We start from the raw sequence: 17,826 nt of genomic DNA, 5'->3' as shown, positions 1-17,826 counted from the left end.
TGAGGTCTGGAGTGTGCCTCCAGAATAATTAAACACTTAGTGTTTAATCCTAATACATTTACTCATTTAAAAAAGCTATTATAGATAAATCAATGGAGTTAAAATGATGCATTTTTAAACTCCAGAACTGCAAGTTAAAAATTTATATTACTTTATCCTTTCTTTATGTTAGTATTGTGCAGGACTTTAGTGCTAATTGAATTATTTACTTCACAGTAGCTTTTTGAAAACAACAACTCAGTAAGGTTGCACTAAAACTATATACTAATGTAAAACAAATATATATATACATCATATATTTCAATGACTCATGATTTTATCAAGATCACTGACATGATCAGAATATTTTGGTTATGTTAAGTGATGATACAGATTGAAATTTCAGTTAGTTTAGAAACTATTTGTGTAATTCCCACCATCCTCACTGAAAGGCTGTTTGTTTATTGTTTACCTGTTTTGTTTAGTGGTTGTTTCTGTCTCTGCTGTGGTCAGTGCCGTGTTAAATTCCACTGCGATGGAGAGCTGGTATTCCTGCATTCATTCAGCAGCTTTCTCTCTCATTTACTGGACAACCACAATGGGAACAGGACAGGGGAGGTGTCTCAATGTGTGTGTGTGTGTGTGTGTGTGTGTGTGTACGTGAGAAATCAGCAATAGTAGCTCATATAGGACAGTTGCTTGTAACACTTGACGGCTCTCTTGGCTATTTCCAGTGAAAGAAATTGACCAAGTCGAATTATTGTTCTTGAGTATGCCTTCTTGAGTGACTGCAGAGTTTCCTAAGTGGTGATAAAAAGTTTCATAAACACCAGCAGAGGGCAGACCCATAACTGAAGAAAACCTCTCCCCTGCAGACAGATGCTGTGCAGTCCACTTGCAGACCCTGGAGAGAGCTCGGATAACTTGTAGTAAACCTAGTACACATCGAGGGCACATGAGGAACAACACGAGCCTTTGTACTTGTACTTTACTTTTGTTTTTTCCAACAACAATGTTTGTCACGATTTAGCAAACGTTTGACATCAAACACTTCCATAACTAATTTTGGAAGCTTATAATTAAAATTTGCTTAGAATAATCACCTCAGTCTCCCTCTTTGTGGAGGCAGAATAAAGACAAAATGTTAATGTTAATTGTCCACTGAAGCAGAAAGGAGTGCCGACTCCCTGTCTGTGTTTTTATGGACGAGTTTATTCAGTGACAATACCAGCACAATTAGCCTGTCACTATATCTCATCCTGTGGCATTTGACTTTTCTGAATTATCTATCTATATGCAAATCAGATGAGTTGGAAGTGCCTTTAACAATCACATGGCCTCCTAATGGCTGTTGTGCCACCCTGCCTTAAAACACTCGTAACTCTAATGTAATTGGATTTAATCTGAGTTTCAGCATCCTTTAATGGTCTAAATGTTCCTTCAGGGGCTGTTTCATTCTCATAGGAACAAAATATTTGGAAACACACTGCTGCAAAAAGTGAAACTACAGAGAACTGTTTTCTAACTGGTGATACAAATTTCATAAACACCACTAGAGGGCAGACCCATGCCTGAAGAAGACCTCTCACCTGAATACTGACATCATGCAGTCTGCAGTGTCCCTTTACAGACTCTGGAGAGAGCTTGTATAACTTGTAGTAAACCTAATACACACTGAGGGTAACAAAATACTACAAAGCTGTAGTCATGACTTTGAGAGAGCCTTTACACTGAGCTGAAATGACAGAATCTTAGAAACAACACTAGACTTTGTTGAAGTTGAATCAAAACCACGATTCCATGATCGCACGCATTTTAAAATCATGAATATCCATTTGCGTGTTTGTTAAATGTCTGGTGGGACAAGTCCTAAAAAAGAACCTTGTGCTGACAAGAACTTGCACAATAACCTGAATGTTAATATCTTGTCCTTGCAAAAGTGTCTTTGACGTAGCTGTAATCAATATTTTTACATTAACAATGATCTCACAGTACCATGGCTCTTAATTGCATCTTTAAGCTCATTGTTTTGTTTTACAGCACACGCATTTAATGTTTTAGTTCACTCTCTCTGCTCTTAGCAGTGTTATTTTGGGCAGAGGCGGGCAGCTGTTTCTAAAATAATTTTATACCAGAGTTGTCTTGTTGCTATATACACAATATACTTTCTAGGAGACAGGGTTTCCATATTGCATCTTCACTCCAAAGATGGAGTAAAGTCATAAAGTAAAAAATGGGTAGGGACAATGCTGTCCTCCCAAAAGTTTGGTAGGGACATGTCCATTTGCAAACCTACGCCCTTGGCACTGCGGGTTCTTTTTCTCTCTGTCCTCTTTGTGGTTTGTTACCTTTCCATGCAGGACTGACATTAGCAGGTGTAAGTGAATACCTGGCTCATGTCTGGCCTGAATTATTTACCTGAAGCATGAGATGATGAGAACACACACTCATCCATCGCAGGCAGCATGGACATTACATCACTGCTTTCATGATGCAGCAGCATGAAATTAGAGGTTTAATAGTTACAATATATGTCAGGGAGTTTATTGAACACGCTTAGGTTGAATCTCTATTACAGACTTCCATTCACAAACTACATGACCTGGTTGTGTTTGCTATAATCAATAAATACAAAACAACACAGAGCAAGAGCAGGAACCTGGATTATTACTTAGCTGTACAGTACGCATTTTAAACCTCACATTTTTTACTTTTTTTCTTGAAACAGCACCCTGAGTTTCTTACTTCCCCAAAACCTGCAGACCTGTGAGCTCTGTAGTTGAAAATGATCTGTCCCTGGTGGCACTTGGAAGACTTCTGGATCTGATCTAGATTTCATTGCCTTATCAGAAGTAGAAAAAGTAGTAGAAGTATGTATTCAATTATGTATATGTATGTATAACACATACTGTTAAGCCTGGTGTGCTGAAAATGATCCACTCTGCTGACAGTCAGTGAGTCATGACTTACAAGGTTACAAGGTTGTTTATTTGTCATTGTACAAAACAAGGTTGTATAACGAAATGAAAGTTTGTAATCCCTCCATGCTCTGCAAACAGAACTTGACAGATAATTAAATGTGTATTAAAATTCAGTAACATTTAAAATAAATAAAATAAAATAAATAGTGCATTTTTTAAAATTTGAAGAGAATGCAAACAGCAGCAGCAAGATGATGAAATGGTTTATAGGGTTTACAGTAGCCATCTCCATTTGCTGTCTGGTTAGTTGACCTGAGGGCTTCATCGATCTTTAAATGGCTTCTGTAAAAAAAAAAAAAAACAACTAAAGGTTTGCCAGTTAAAACAACTCTCTGTCAATGTGACACTGATGGATGAAACACGCTCACAGCTAAATGTTTGACTGAGGCAAATTCAGGTCAGTCAGTCAGCGAAGAGAGTCATTTAAACTTGTACAGTATCAGCTCTTTGTTATTGACATTTTACAGTTTATCTTTAAAGGAATTCGCCTGCACATTTTTCTCACACATTGAGTGTTTGTGGTGTGTTGTTTTTTTCCCTACAAGTCCCATGCAATCCCATCCTGTCCTGCCCACTGAAACTAACCCTTCTGAGGATAGAAGCATAGACTTTTCCCTTTAATTTTAAATAATCGAGCTTATTTTGCCGTCTTGCAAAGTTCTCTAACCCTTTGCTTTTCTCGATGCCATCACCTGATTCAAGATTATATATACTGCTCAACTGCTTCAATACTGCTGAGAAGCAAAATGTATGAACAAGGGGTTGAATTATGTTGAGTTAAACTGAGTTGCATCCTCTCTGCAGATATAAGAATTTTAAATGTCTTTAAATTTATATTATTATTACATTATCGTCAACATCAGCAGTGTCACTAATGTTGCAACACAATAGGACGGGACTTGACGCAAAACATTACAGGTTTATGATTTATACCGCAGATTAGATTAGGTCATGATTAAAACTAATGTCATGACGGTGTGGGATTATCTTTACAATCTTTAATAATCTTCCATTTCAAACAGATGCAAGCTTGTTTTGTTTTCATTATTTGCCCAGTTGGATGACCCAATGGTACTGTATTATAATTACAGTATCACATATTAAAAACTGTCATTTATCTTTCACATGTCACCCTAACTGAGACGATTAAAGCTACACTTATCAGTATTTTATATGACCAATGGGTCAAATGAGTAGCTGTAGGGGTCACTCATAATGACCTACCCACAGAGAATTAGGTATCACATCACTGCAGTTCTCCCCATATTTACAAAATGTTTTATAGTCCATTGTTGTGGTTTCATGGCTGTCACCTTACTGTTTGGGGTTTGTTTGTTCTTTTCGTGGACAGAAACACAACTCAGTTATCAAGGAAACAATTGTCTATGCACACATCCAGTCGACAAAGAGCAACATAATCATTCATTTGGAGGGGTGTCCACCAGATAAATATTAGGTGTAATATTCACTCTCCTCTTCGCTCCTCTTTGGGCTTCACAAACTGGTGCTGAGCAAGTAGTGTGCACTGACTTTACTTGGAAACGACATTGATGATGGTGAACTAAAACGTCAGAAAACCAACAGACACTAAAGACTGGTGTTTCAACATACTGAAAAGAATGGTTTTGCGTTTTGTGTTCTCGCAAAACACTCTCGAAAAGATGGACAAAATGTACTCAAACCAGACAGTATGCATAAATAAGGTAAAGGCTACATACGCACACTATTCTCCCACAATGCAATGCACAGAGAAGTAAGAGCACAAACTTTGTGAAGACTAATTGGTAGTAGCTTTCCAAAGTTGCAGTTTAATTGACATCCGATGTCACACGAATTGCATCATTTCCTGTGAGTATAAAATGTATGTAAACTATATTTAGATCTTTATTTACTACCTGCTGAAACAGTATACTATGACGATTATGTAGTGCATTGACCTACTGTATAGAATTAGTATGTATGAAACTTGATTTGTGATGGTTTTGAAATACACAATGCCTTATTTTGTTGTTAAATGTGAAAGACTTCTTGCACAGCATCATAATTTGGTCAGTTTGAGTAGTATCAGTGTCAAAGTTGTTAAGTTAAATAAATGTACCATTTTCTGGCCTAAGTTAGGGTGGGGAGTTACAGACGATGGATGGATAGATGAATTTACAGAAAGATGGTATTTAAATAATATAGCTGGTGTTTTTCTATATTTTTTTGTTGTCAGTAAATCCCAGTTCCTATCTTCAGCCTCACTCTGATCCACATGTGGTGCTCTAGTGAGTATTTGGTTAAGCAGGACAGTATATGTGGGACTGAGTCAAAGTAAACTACAGTGTGGATGGTTAAAAACTAGAAATGTTAATAGTTTTTTTTGACAACAATTGTGCTCCATGGGGGTTTGATCTTTTCATGGGATGTTTGTTGACATATGAAATGTCAACAGACTTATCCTTTAACTTTAGCTAACAGTAGCTAATTATGTTTTGAATAGTTCTGTTTGTTTTTATGTTTCACATTCAGATCGTCACGTCTTCTCACCTCCAATAAGATCTGATTGTGTCACTAACTTTCATTCATCGCACATCCGTACATGTACTTTAAGAGACAACTCTCCGAAGAAATGAAGAATGTGTGGATGAAGGAGGGAGGAAAAGGGTGAAGGAAAGGAAAGACAGAGGCACAGGAGAAGAAATATAAAAGAGGAGACAAAAAGAAAAACAGGTCCTCTGTGTTAAATAATTCAACATGTGGCTTCTGATAGTTTGCCGTTGGCCCTGCTCGCTCCTGTTTACTCCGTCACAGGCTGTGTGTGTGCGACAGGTGTTCAGTGGTGTAATGTTCAGGTGGCTCAGTTTGCCAGACGGAGTATTTACTTAATTAAACTGACATATATGTAACACACACTCAAACAACCATTCATCACACTCTCACACATACCACAGAGTCACTTCTCACATCTCGTGCTACACTTAGTGTTATTCTGATCTTTCTCTCTTCTTACAGAGCGGGAAGAAGCAAAGAAAAAGACAGAGCTAAAGCTAAATGCTAAGAGCAGCAGGCTGATATCCTCACAGTGACAATGCTTGCATGGTAAAATGTTAGTTAAGAGTGTTGTTTTGTCGTGAGTTTTGCAGGTATTTTGTCGCAAACCAAAATATGGGAGAAGATGAAAGTTTGATCAGATAATGGTGCTAGATTAAATGTCATTGATTAAAGGGATCGATGTGATTACAGTTTATCTGCAGGGGACCATGCACGTGTGAACCAAATTTCACGACAATCCATACAACATAACAAAAAAACAAAAAACACAAAATGTCAACATGCTGGTGGTGCTGAGGGAAAACATAGAGGATTATTTAAATCAGCAGGATTGATCTTCTGGAAACCGAACGTCTTTAAACAATTTCATGATCATCTATCTAATAGTTGTCGAGATATTCAGTCTGAAACTCAGTGGCTGACCAACAGACATTGCTGTCCATAGATCCATGCCACTATGACTACAAATGTGTGAGTGGAGGAGTAGAAACACAGTAGTAATTAGACAGAGTGAGAACAAGTAAGTAACATTAATTTGCAGCTCCGAAAGACAACATTACGATTTGAATGGGCTTGAGTTGAGTTAACCTGATTTCTCTTAGAACAAATGTTGTTAGGAATTTGCCTTGGTGAGCTATAGAGCAGGACAGACACGACAACGTTTAACACAGCACACAGCGAGTGGTTGCCTCTGAGACCATCACCAGTCAACATGAATCAGTGGCAGCAGAATTGTGTACTTAAGGGAAGTCAGATACTTATAAAATCAGCTCCTGGATCCTCTCCTTACCGCTGCCGCCAACCTCGATGCTTCGCTCGCCGTCTGAAAGCACCTTTACAATGTCGTCCTGCCAAAAGGGGCCTCAGACAAGAAAATCCTCATTGGAAAAAAATTACAAGAAAACATATTTCATAACGTAGTTTGAAGAACTCGTTGCATGTGCATTCCCCTCAGAGGATGAGCCCTTTCCATTTCCATAATTTAACTCTGAAGGCAACGCAAGGTTATAAAACTTTAGTCTTATTACATCATTTTGTTTTGAATTATTCCACGGTGCAAACAATGGTCAGACAATCATTGAGTTATGAGGTCCTGCTTAATAACTTGTCTTACAAGTTAAATAATTAAGTAATGAGTAATTACAAATTTGTACAACAGGTTCAGAGGTAATCAGAAGCGACTCCTGAAGAAAGTGATCATTATTCCGATACACAGAAATTTTTTAATTAGTTATTACCTAATGATTCATCAATATAGTCTCTCCCAGTCTGTCCTCTAGTAACTCATCATAGTCTTGAGGTCGTTTTTGATTCGTAACTACATCTTTGTGTACCTTCTTGTAAAGTGTTACCATTAATATTAGTATTAGTAGTATTCTTTTATTGTCCTTAATGTTTCACAGCCAGGAAATAAAGCAGGTTGTCCTGCATAGCCTGCAGAATTTACATTGCTGTAAGAGCCTGAAGTGTTCTTATCTGTACAGAAATCCTACACCATAGGACGCACCTGAGGAGGAAGTGACGTCTTGTTGTCATAGGCAACAGGAGATGTTGTGGGGGGGGACTGGGTTAACAAAGTGTGAGTGTGATAGAGAATGAGAGAGAGAGAGAGAGCAGGAGGGTTGTCCCAAAATGTTACCGCTGTGAAAACTTGGCTGGACTTTATCACTTTGTTATTATTCAGAGTGGTCAAGAAATATACAGAGAGACGGGCCTGGAGGTCAAAAACCAGGATGTTTGACCCTGTAAGACCTTAAGACGTCTAATATTGGACCTGTTTTTTCTTGACATCATCTTTTGGCATCGCTTAAAGGGCATTTCAGCTGTTTTTTAGATGAACCCAGGGAAGAGAAATAGAGGTGACCGTGATCTGCTGGAAGTGAACTTGTTGAACCACGAACAGCTACTGTACACGTGTTATTTGATCTTTTACGTGGATATTTGAAAAGTGTCCACCCGTGTGTGTAAAGATACAGAGGAAACTTGAATTATACAAACATCAGATCAATTTACACCCCTTTCCACCTGTAGTGGTGGATATTTTTTTTCTCACTGTGTGGAATAGAAGACTGCAACCATCAGATATTATTGTCAGAGTGAGTTTATGCTGTGCATGTGAAGATGTACAAGCGTCGGGAATATGTGGAACTCTATGAGAAGGATCTGGCCAAATGGTCGCTTCTACGCAACGTCAACACTGTGATGAAACACAGCACACTGCTGCCGGTACGCAACTGTGTGTCTTTGTGTGTGTGTGAGCGAGAGAGAGAGAGAGAAAGTGTTTTAAGTTTCATTACTTATAATTGTCTTTATTCTGTGGGTTTTGTTTAACCTGTCTGTGTTCCCTTGTTTCATGCATCAAATATAGCCTTGTGTGTGTGTGTGTGTGTGTGTGTGTGTGTGTGTGTGTGTGTGTGTGTGTGTGTGTGTGCCTTGTTGCACGTTATTAAAAACCCAGGAAACAATTTGTAACTACAAGCATTTTTGGAAAATTTACTTACTCGCTTTCTTACCAAGAGCTTGAGATTATCAATATAGTTCTTACATCTGTCCATTAAATAAAAGGTTTTAGTGTTAGCTTAGCTTAGCACAAAGACTGCAAACAGTGGGAAACAGCTAGCTTGGCCCTGCACAAAGTAACAAAATCCACCTACCATGACTTCTAAGGTTGTATTCAGACTGACTTTAGCTCTGTGTGAAAAAAACAGCCCATCAAATATGTGCAAGCGCACATTCCTGATAGATTATTTTGTAACTTCAACAGCGTATTTGTGCTGTTTACCTTGCAGTTAAAGTGTTTGCCTTTGCGATAACTTTGTAGAGTAGTGAAATCCTGCTGTGCAGTGTTCTGGCGTCTGATAAGCCTTCAAAGTCATGGATCTGTTCAAATTGGACTTCCTGGATTCCTTTTCTTCTACTACAATCAGAAATAAAAAATTTACTTTTTTACTGCACTGTATTTGATGCCTTACTAGTTATTTTGCACATCCAGATCAATAATATAAAGTTCAACCAAAAAATAAATGTGATGTATAATTATTGGTTAGATAAGATGAGATAAGGGGGTAAAGTCACAAGCTAGTTATAATTTAATTAAAATTAGCCCCATGTTCAGTGATGCACACATTAATGCATGCAATTATAATCCAATAATAGAAATTACATTATTCTGAATAGGACCATTCTGCATAATGTATACTTTTGGTACATTAAAGGTTGATGCTAATACTTCTGTACTTTTACTTCTTACCACCATTGCTCTCCACTAACTAAAAACAAATGCCCCCACAGACTCTTGTGGTGTTTTAACTGAATGCCCATCAAAGCTCATTAATTGATATTTTATACTTAATTTGCTTGTATGTAAGCCTAAGAATAAAAATAACTAATTTACAGGGGGGTATATGTTGTTTCTCGGCTAAAAGCAGTGGTTTCCTAGAATCTTCCTGAAGAAAGCAAACAAGCTCTGTATTTAGCCTTACTTTGCCAGGTTTGTGTGAAAGATTGATTGAGGTGTTTTCATTTGTTGTTCGTTAGCAGCGTAAACATTTAAAGGCATGTTCAACAAAAGGTAAACACAGCGTAAACAGGAGCTGTGTGTTTAGCCATTTTTTAAGTAGATGTTTGAGAGAATATGGATCATTGTGAGCACACATTTGGATAGATGAGAAGTGCGTTATGCTGCAGGAGTGATGTGAGAGATATCTTCATACCTTGTGGTGACTTAGCCCCCATCTGTACCGCTCATGCATTACTACAGTATTATATACAAGTCACACAAAGCCACAGAGCTAATGATCAAATTCATCGAAAAATACATTTCTGGTGAGCTTTAGAAAAAACCCAGAAGGTCTCTTAACAAAACTTACTGCTGTTCCTCACAGACTTTAACTTTCCATGCAGCTGTCATCAATACATTGCATCCACTGCACAATAAAAAGAAGAAGGATTTAAACTTGTTTCTCAAGTTGCACCTGTATTTCCTGTCATAACATATGTACTGTTTTTTATACAAGTAGATATTAATGTAATCATTTTTTTATGAAAATATTCAAATGTTGGATCAGTACAGACAAATACAAAAGATTTTTCTTTAGAATTTTAATTCACGTATAAATTAAGCAAATACGTGTATATAGGATAAGGAAACTTGGGGAAAAAAACAAGGTTGTGCATGCAGAACAGCAGCATCTGGTATTTCAAAGCTTGCTAATCTGCAACTTGAATATAATGGTAACACACGAAAGCAACATGTGAGCATTATAACTACCTGCATCCAGATGGGAGAAAAACAGACACTTTTCAGATGGAGAAGGTCTGACAGGAAAGTATTTCTTTAATGCCTCCATGGCATTCATTCACCCATCTGTACTAATCCTTCTTTCCTCTCCTACATAACGACTGTTTGCTGATTAGATGTCCCTGTCCACCTCGACAAATTCCTGGTACATATTTTGTATATATTTTGTTCCTTTCCAGAAGCTTCCAGTCCAGGCTGGACTGTCTTGCCTGGGTGAGGAGATCATTTGGGGTGAATTTCACCTTTTTCAGACTGCACCATTTAAAAATAATGTTCTAACCCTGCTGAGCTTAATGTAACAGCTTCAAAAAACACAGTAACAAAAGTAAATGCCAGCCGCACTGTAGAGAAAAATGACATGAGGCCTTATTTCACCCACAATCGGATTTTGGTTAAAAAGGTTCACATGTCAACAGACTGCAGTTAGCCTGGTCTAGGTGCAGTGTGAAAATGGTGATGATTTAATTATTTAAACAGAGAGACATGGATTCTAATAATCGTGGACCTGATCAGCTCACAAATCTCCAAATCATAAAGTTATAAATCACGTTTTTTGGAGATGCTGTCATAAAGGCATGCTTCCTTTCTGGCTCTGATTCTCACTCTGATTTCTCATGTGATCATATCCTTATTGCTGTTTTACTGCCCCTGATTTAAAATTGTGATTCTTTCGCTGACGTTGATTTGACTACATTATAATCCTAATCCTGGTTTTGGTTTTAATTCTTGGTTTCTTTCCAGGGAGACTATGTCTGGTTGGACTTGAAGAGCGGTCGGGAGTTTGAGGTGCCGATCGGCGCAGTGGTCAAACTCTGTGACTCAGGACAGATCCAGGTGTTGGATGATGAAGGAAATGTAAGTACTAAAACACTTAAGTAAGTTTATGTTGTGGGGACCATCCTTTTCCTGTGTTCCTATGGTCCAATAGTTTGCAACGTGGATTGGGACTAGGTGGTCTTGACCTGACTATCTGGATTGTTTTTGTGTTCAGTGTCTTGTCCAAGAGCTCTTGACATGTGAACCAACCCTATAATTAACAATCGACCTAGCTGCAGCACTTAGCATGGTAGCTTCTTTGGTGTGTGATTGTGTGTAACTGGGTGAACAAAATAGTGGTTGAACCCGACATGGGTTTTTCAATGACCGTTGACTGATATTTAGAGAGCAGGGTGGCCGATGACCAATTTAAAATGCAGATATCAAAACAAAGAAAAGTGAAGTAGTGAGTGTGTAGCTTGTATAACAGTGTAAATTTGCTGTCCTCCTCAAAATAACACATCACACAGCCATTAATGTCTAAACCGCTGGCAACAAAAGTGAGGACACCCCTAAGTGAAAATGTCCAAATTGGGCCCAAAGAGTCAATATTTTGTGTGGCCACCATTATTTTCCAGCACTGCCTTAACCCAGAAATGTGAGATACTGTCCAAAATCTCAATTTACTGCTCACTGTAGCAAAAGCTACTGGTTATCTATTATAAAGGGCGAAGTAAATGATTGATTGAGTTTTCCTGAGCCGTTGTTGACTTGCCCGGATGCAGCGTGTGGGAGAAGTAGATAAACAAAAGCAGGACAAGCGATCAAACGCCACAGCGAAGTGGCGTTTGACCCCGCGGGGTTGCTCTTTGCCCCGGTGATCAGACAGGGAGACAAACGCTCCACGAGGCGCTCTATGGAGAGTAACCATGGCTACGGCTTCTGTGTGCCACACAGCTGTAGCCTATTTAACTTTAGTAAAAATTATAGGCTACACAACTTTACCTGATAGGCCTTCATCTAGTTTTGCAGGGATGCTCCACCAGGAGAAATCCCTCCTGTTTTTGTCCTGATAACTATTTAGTTAAACAGTAATAGATTGTGTGAACTCACAAACAGCGAGGATCAGTCTCTCTTCCAATGATTTGTGCTGCGCGTTCAGACAATTCAACTTTGACGGCGGGTGTGTGCGTGAGGCGAGCACTACCGCGACACTTCACTTCACTCTAACATCAACACTTAGAACATGCATATGCTGCTCCCTGATAAAATAAAAATGTTTTGGTTTTATATTTGATTTGATTACATTAATGTTTAAGTTGAGATTTACAAGAAATTCTACTGTGTAAAGGGAATACTAAAAAGCACCCTATTTGTTTAATAATGTATTTGCAAACAACATGTTGTTGGACTTTAGTGTATATAACAGTACATTTAAATTAAAAGTGTGCAACGCACTACTTTAAAATTCATTATTCAATTTTGCGCATAACTATGTGATTAATCGCAAGAAAATCATGCAATTAATCGTGATTAAAAAATTGTAATCGTTGCCCAACACTATCCAACATAAATGCAAAGTGAATGTCGAAACAATAACACTGTTATTTGCCATTTTGTCCTGATTCTCCTCTACAAACCATAACATCTCCTCCTCCTCCAGGAGCACTGGATCTCACCGCAGAATGCCACCAACATCAAGCCTATGCATCCCACCTCCATACACGGTGTGGAGGACATGATCCGCCTGGGAGACCTCAACGAAGCTGGCATCCTCCGCAACCTGCTCATCAGATACAGAGAAAAACTCATATATGTGAGTATTACTGCAGTACTGTTCTTATACAACTGCCGCAAACTGATACTAATATAACGTACTGTGCAAATACAACCTGCTCATCAAATACAGGGAAACCATAAAATAACACCTTTCCAAGGTGTTAACATGCAGTCAACAAACAGTATCTCAGAAATGACATCTGATCACCAGTGTTTTCAACCTGTTGGGGACAGGCACCCTTTTCCACGAAAAACACCTAAAATAACAAACCCAAAATGAATCAGGAATAACTCCTCAACCATTTGGCCTAGAAGCATAATTCTGGTCTCCTTTGAAAAGTCAGAAGCTAAGTAATATAAATGCATTAACATATTTATTTTACCATTACAGTTTATATGACATTTTCATCCTTGCCTGGTAAAAAAAAAGCTATATATTATAATACTATAAACCATCAAAACCATCACAAGAAATCTTACGATGCAACTGAATATTTTCTAATACACCTAGAATGCAATTGTAACTGTAAATTTGATGAAAATAAACTAAAATACAACACATTTTCAAAATACCAGGCGAAAGTCCATATCAATGGATCTGGCTTGAGCAGACCTTTTATTAGGTACCCATGTATCTATGTATGTGGCATCTATGTATCTCCAACAGGTCGGCCACAAAGTGGCTAAAAAAGACTGTGTGTTACAAAGCAGCATGTTTCCTCTCTGCAGAAAAAGACTGGAGAAGGCAGGCAGCTCCCAGGTATTACGCAATAATGAAGATGGTGCCCGCTGAGACTTAACAAAATAGGCGGATTTTTGGATTTAAAATGGCAAAAATTAAAACATTCAGTCAGCAGTTTTGACCACAGCCCGGCTTGTTTTCAACAATTATTCTATTCTTACTAGCACATCTAGTAAGTTCACAGGTGATAATTATATAAACATCTGTCCAAATTGTACAGATTGCATTTTATATACTCATAATTGTTTATTTAATTTTCTCTAATTCGGACACAGGTCAGGTAATACTCAAACAGCTCATGTCACCAGAAGGATTTTAATTGAACATATGTTCCTTCATTGCTGGTTTTATTTCCCACTTAGTCGGCTTATTTATTTGCACTCTGCTACTCATTTAGCTATATCTGTCAAGGCAGTACAAGAAGTCAATTAAGATGATAAAAGTACTGATACATTGCTAACTATTTAATGGTTTCTTAAAATAGTAAGGACTTATCTTAGTCCATTCATAATTAGCACCACACCAACATTGCTGCTACATTATTTGTGTTTTCTTTACTTTTAGATTTTTATGCCTTTATTCAACTATTTAACTCACAGATCCAACCTCAGACATCTGATCATGGCTGTTGTTCTGCTCTCATATCAACTTCTTTGTTCTTTATTCTCTCTCTCTTGCTCTACTTGCTGTCCTCCTTCCTCGCTCCCTCTTCCTGTTTCCTCTGAAGACAAACTGTGGTGGCAGGGTAAGGAAAGAGATCCAGCCTCACCTGAAAATTATGCACTTAACCTTTAATTCCACACCTGCACGGCCTCAGAAACAACAACATGCAGTATATTTTGCTATTCAAATGTATCTGTGAGCTGCATGTCTGTTGCACGTTTTAAATGTTTCATGTTAGCATTGTTTTTTCTTGTAAACTGATTACAGTACATTAGTAAAGAAAGCCAGTAGGGTTTTATTTAGTCAGACTCAGTGTCACAGGTATGATGGACATCTTATTATGGAATAAAACTCATTTTTCATTTTGTTTTGCTCTGCATAAACATTGTATCTACTTTTTTGTGATAATTTACTGCTGTGACACACACTTTCAAAAATACAGCACGTCATGACTGACAGACACAACTAAATGGGCAGTGAGGGGAAAAGAGGTACTTTAGCTGGAGCTTTGGAGGTGTCACGTTTCTGCAGGACAATTCGAAATGCTTAATGGGACTGATTCCTGGTTGGCTGTAACCGAGCTCAGCGATGCAGCCTGGTGGCATGCTGATTTGTTACCAACATGGCCGTCTGTTCTCCAGTGGCGAACACATTGTCATCCTTTACATCTGAGCTACGAGACCTGCGTCAACTCATCTTCCCTCCACCAGCCCCATAACTTTATACACTTCTAAAAAGCTGGCAAACAGACCACTCTTGGCCCAGAAAACCGCTGAAAAGAGTTTGATCTATAGTATATCTAGATGTTCCTGTAAGATGTTAACATTGTTACATAGGGAGAAGTAATGCACCATGTGTACTGGGCATTTAGCTGATGCTAATTTTTAGCCCCTGTCCCTAGGGAGGTTTTCAAATCAAGGTCAAAACAACTAAAAAAAACAACAATAAATGAATGAAACTGACTCAGTCTGAAAGCAATTAAACAGATAGTGTGCATGTGTATATGCATGTGTCTATGTGTGTATGGATTTTACATTCCTGTGTATGCATTGACAAATATGTACTATAGTGTGTGTTACTGCCATTTTTACTCAAAATGAGTGTTTGACCCATCTGTTATATTCAAACTGGCCTGTTGTGGGAGGTCAGCTACACGGATCAAAATTTTCCACATACACATGCACTGACTGTCAGGAAGTGGTGGAAAGTAACAAGTACATTTACTCAAGTACTGTTTTTAAATACACTTTAAAGGTACTTGTATTTTACTTGAGCGTTCCGGTTTTATGCTTTACTACCCGAACGTCTACCCCACTACATTTCATACGTAAATGTACTTTGTACTCCACTACATTTATCTGACAGCTGTAGTTACTAGTTACTTTGCAATTTTTTCTGAATGCTTTTCAAACAAAACACATGATAATGGTTTTATCTCATGATAAGTGCATGTGTATATCAGGCTGAAACATTGTACTGCAATGAAAAATGAGGTTAACATTATTTATAAAGTTGCTCAAAACTTGATAAAGTAGTTGGAAAGCTCCACCTCGGCTAAATGCAACAAAAATGCTGCTCACACAGTAGTGAATGAGTGACAATAATCAGTGATAATATGTATGTATGTAGGGTTTATGCTCCTTTCTGAAGATTACATACTAAAAAATCTGGTTGGTGGAAACAATCTTTTGTGTGATTTTTTCCATTCTTTGTGAGTTATTGCTAGTCCTCAGGTCTGTCCCAAAATTGTATGCTAACAGCAGTTTAAGTTATCCTGTTTATCTGTGTGCAGACATACACTGGCTCCATCCTGGTGGCCGTAAACCCTTATCAGCTGCTGCCCATCTACACGGCCGACCAGATCCGCCTCTACACCAACAAGAAGATCGGTGAAATGCCGCCCCACATCTTTGCCATTGCTGACAACTGTTACTTCAACATGCAGAGGAACAACCGCGACCAGTGCTGTATCATCAGGTAGGAAAGAATTCAGACTGCAGGTGGCTCGACCCAAAATCTCCAACATGTGAGATTTGAGCAATTTAGAGCAGACGTTCGCAGTCTTTGTATGCTGTCAAATAGTTTGGTTTATGATCAAGTGCCTGCAAAACTGGTGGACCGATTAAGAAAAAACCTGGGGCTGGGGATAAACATCACATGTTCTTTATGTATCAACCAAAATGTGTCTGAAGTACTGAAAGTCAGTCCAGAGTGCTTGTTCTGACCAAATATTGTTTAATAGGATATTTATTTTTTAATGTATATATTTACCACATTTAGATATTTCCTGATTCCTCATTTATAAGATATGATATTTATAAGTTATGGTGATTTTTTTTTAACATTGGAGCATTTAATAAGCTCCGTTAATTTGTTGTATTTTAGGAAAAATATGTTGATTACAAGTAAGATAGTTTGTGTTTATCACAAATTCACCACTGCATATCATAAATACTGTGTGTGTGTGGGGGGGGGGGGGACTAAATAGTGGTGAGTCCGGAGCAGGAAAGACAGAAAGCACCAAACTGATCCTTCAGTTCCTGGCAGCCATCAGTGGTCAACACTCCTGGATAGAACAGCAGGTCCTGGAGGCCAACCCTATACTAGAAGGTAGGAACACAAACAAACACACACAATCTATATACGTGCTTGAATATACAAACAAATAAACATGAATTAAGATTTTAGTATTTGGATCTTCAGGGTATTACCCTCATGTAGATTAAAACAGATCTGTGATTAATGTTTAGGTTTTGGTGAAAATGTTCTTCTCACATGTGAAACCTCATGAAAACACACTAATATGTCCAGAAGTACACGCATACAGCTGGGTTCATATACACTTATCCATGCATCAATGTGACGTTATTCCCACTGGTTTCTGTTGTTTCTTTTTCAGCCTTTGGCAACGCTAAAACAATCCGCAATGACAACTCGTCTCGTTTTGGCAAATACATCGACATCCATTTCAACAAGAGAGGAGCCATAGAGGGAGCCAAGATAGAGCAGTACCTGCTGGAGAAATCCAGAGTCTGTCGACAGGTACGGCACAAAATGATGACACCTGTCCACCTGCTCAAACTTCAAACTCTTCAGGATTGTCTCAACGATTAACTGTGACTGTGACACTTATGATTGTTGATGATCTGTTTGTTGTCTGACATTTAAATAATTAAGAAATACATTCTGATAAAATAAACAACTTTTTCCAGCTTATTTTTCTGTTTAAATCTTGAACCTATAGTGTAATCACTGTGGGCTTGGTGATGTCAGGCTACCAAACAAAACAACAAACAAAATGATTTCCTCTTGTTCAGTTTTTCATTTCATGACAGGATAGAATTTAACATGCAAACATTAGCACATTAAAGTTAACGAATGCTATAGTTTGTGTGCTAACCATTGCACACGTTAAAATAAACTCTTCATGGATTTCTATAATCTTTCTGCAGGGTATAAATGAGGCGGTTTTAGCTCTTTAGTGTTCAAATAAAGTTTGAAATATGATACAAGGATGCAGTAGTAACATGACATTATTATAACATAGCTATTTTATTTTTATTTTGCTTATGTCACCATATTATATCATTACA

At 38.0% G+C, this 17,826-nt stretch overlaps 1 protein-coding gene across 2 annotated transcripts in view; it reads left to right on the top strand.

The window, feature by feature from the left end:
- Positions 1-7,624: 7,624 nt before the first annotated feature.
- Positions 7,625-17,826, top strand: part of myo7aa (myosin VIIAa) — a 49,330-nt gene continuing 39,128 nt past the window's right edge. The window contains exons 1-7 of one of the 2 annotated variants that reach the window (XM_038693679.1): positions 7,625-8,219; positions 10,410-10,438; positions 11,035-11,148; positions 12,713-12,865; positions 16,026-16,210; positions 16,722-16,843; positions 17,133-17,275. In XM_038693679.1, the coding sequence (XP_038549607.1) occupies positions 8,165-8,219; positions 10,410-10,438; positions 11,035-11,148; positions 12,713-12,865; positions 16,026-16,210; positions 16,722-16,843; positions 17,133-17,275 (801 nt within the window). In that variant the 5' untranslated portion in view covers positions 7,625-8,164. The remainder of the gene's footprint in view (positions 8,220-10,409; positions 10,439-11,034; positions 11,149-12,712; positions 12,866-16,025; positions 16,211-16,721; positions 16,844-17,132; positions 17,276-17,826) is intronic. The other variant, XM_038693678.1, reaches the window with a different exon arrangement.

Source organism: Micropterus salmoides, unplaced genomic scaffold (genome assembly GCF_014851395.1).
Source record: "Micropterus salmoides isolate LMB-PRFRI ecotype aquatic unplaced genomic scaffold, ASM1485139v1 Ms_hic_scaffold_3, whole genome shotgun sequence".
Classification (NCBI taxonomy): Eukaryota; Metazoa; Chordata; class Actinopteri; order Centrarchiformes; family Centrarchidae; genus Micropterus; species Micropterus salmoides.
The sequence above is the reverse complement of the archived record's forward strand: the minus strand, read 5'-3'. Positions and strand labels throughout refer to the sequence as shown.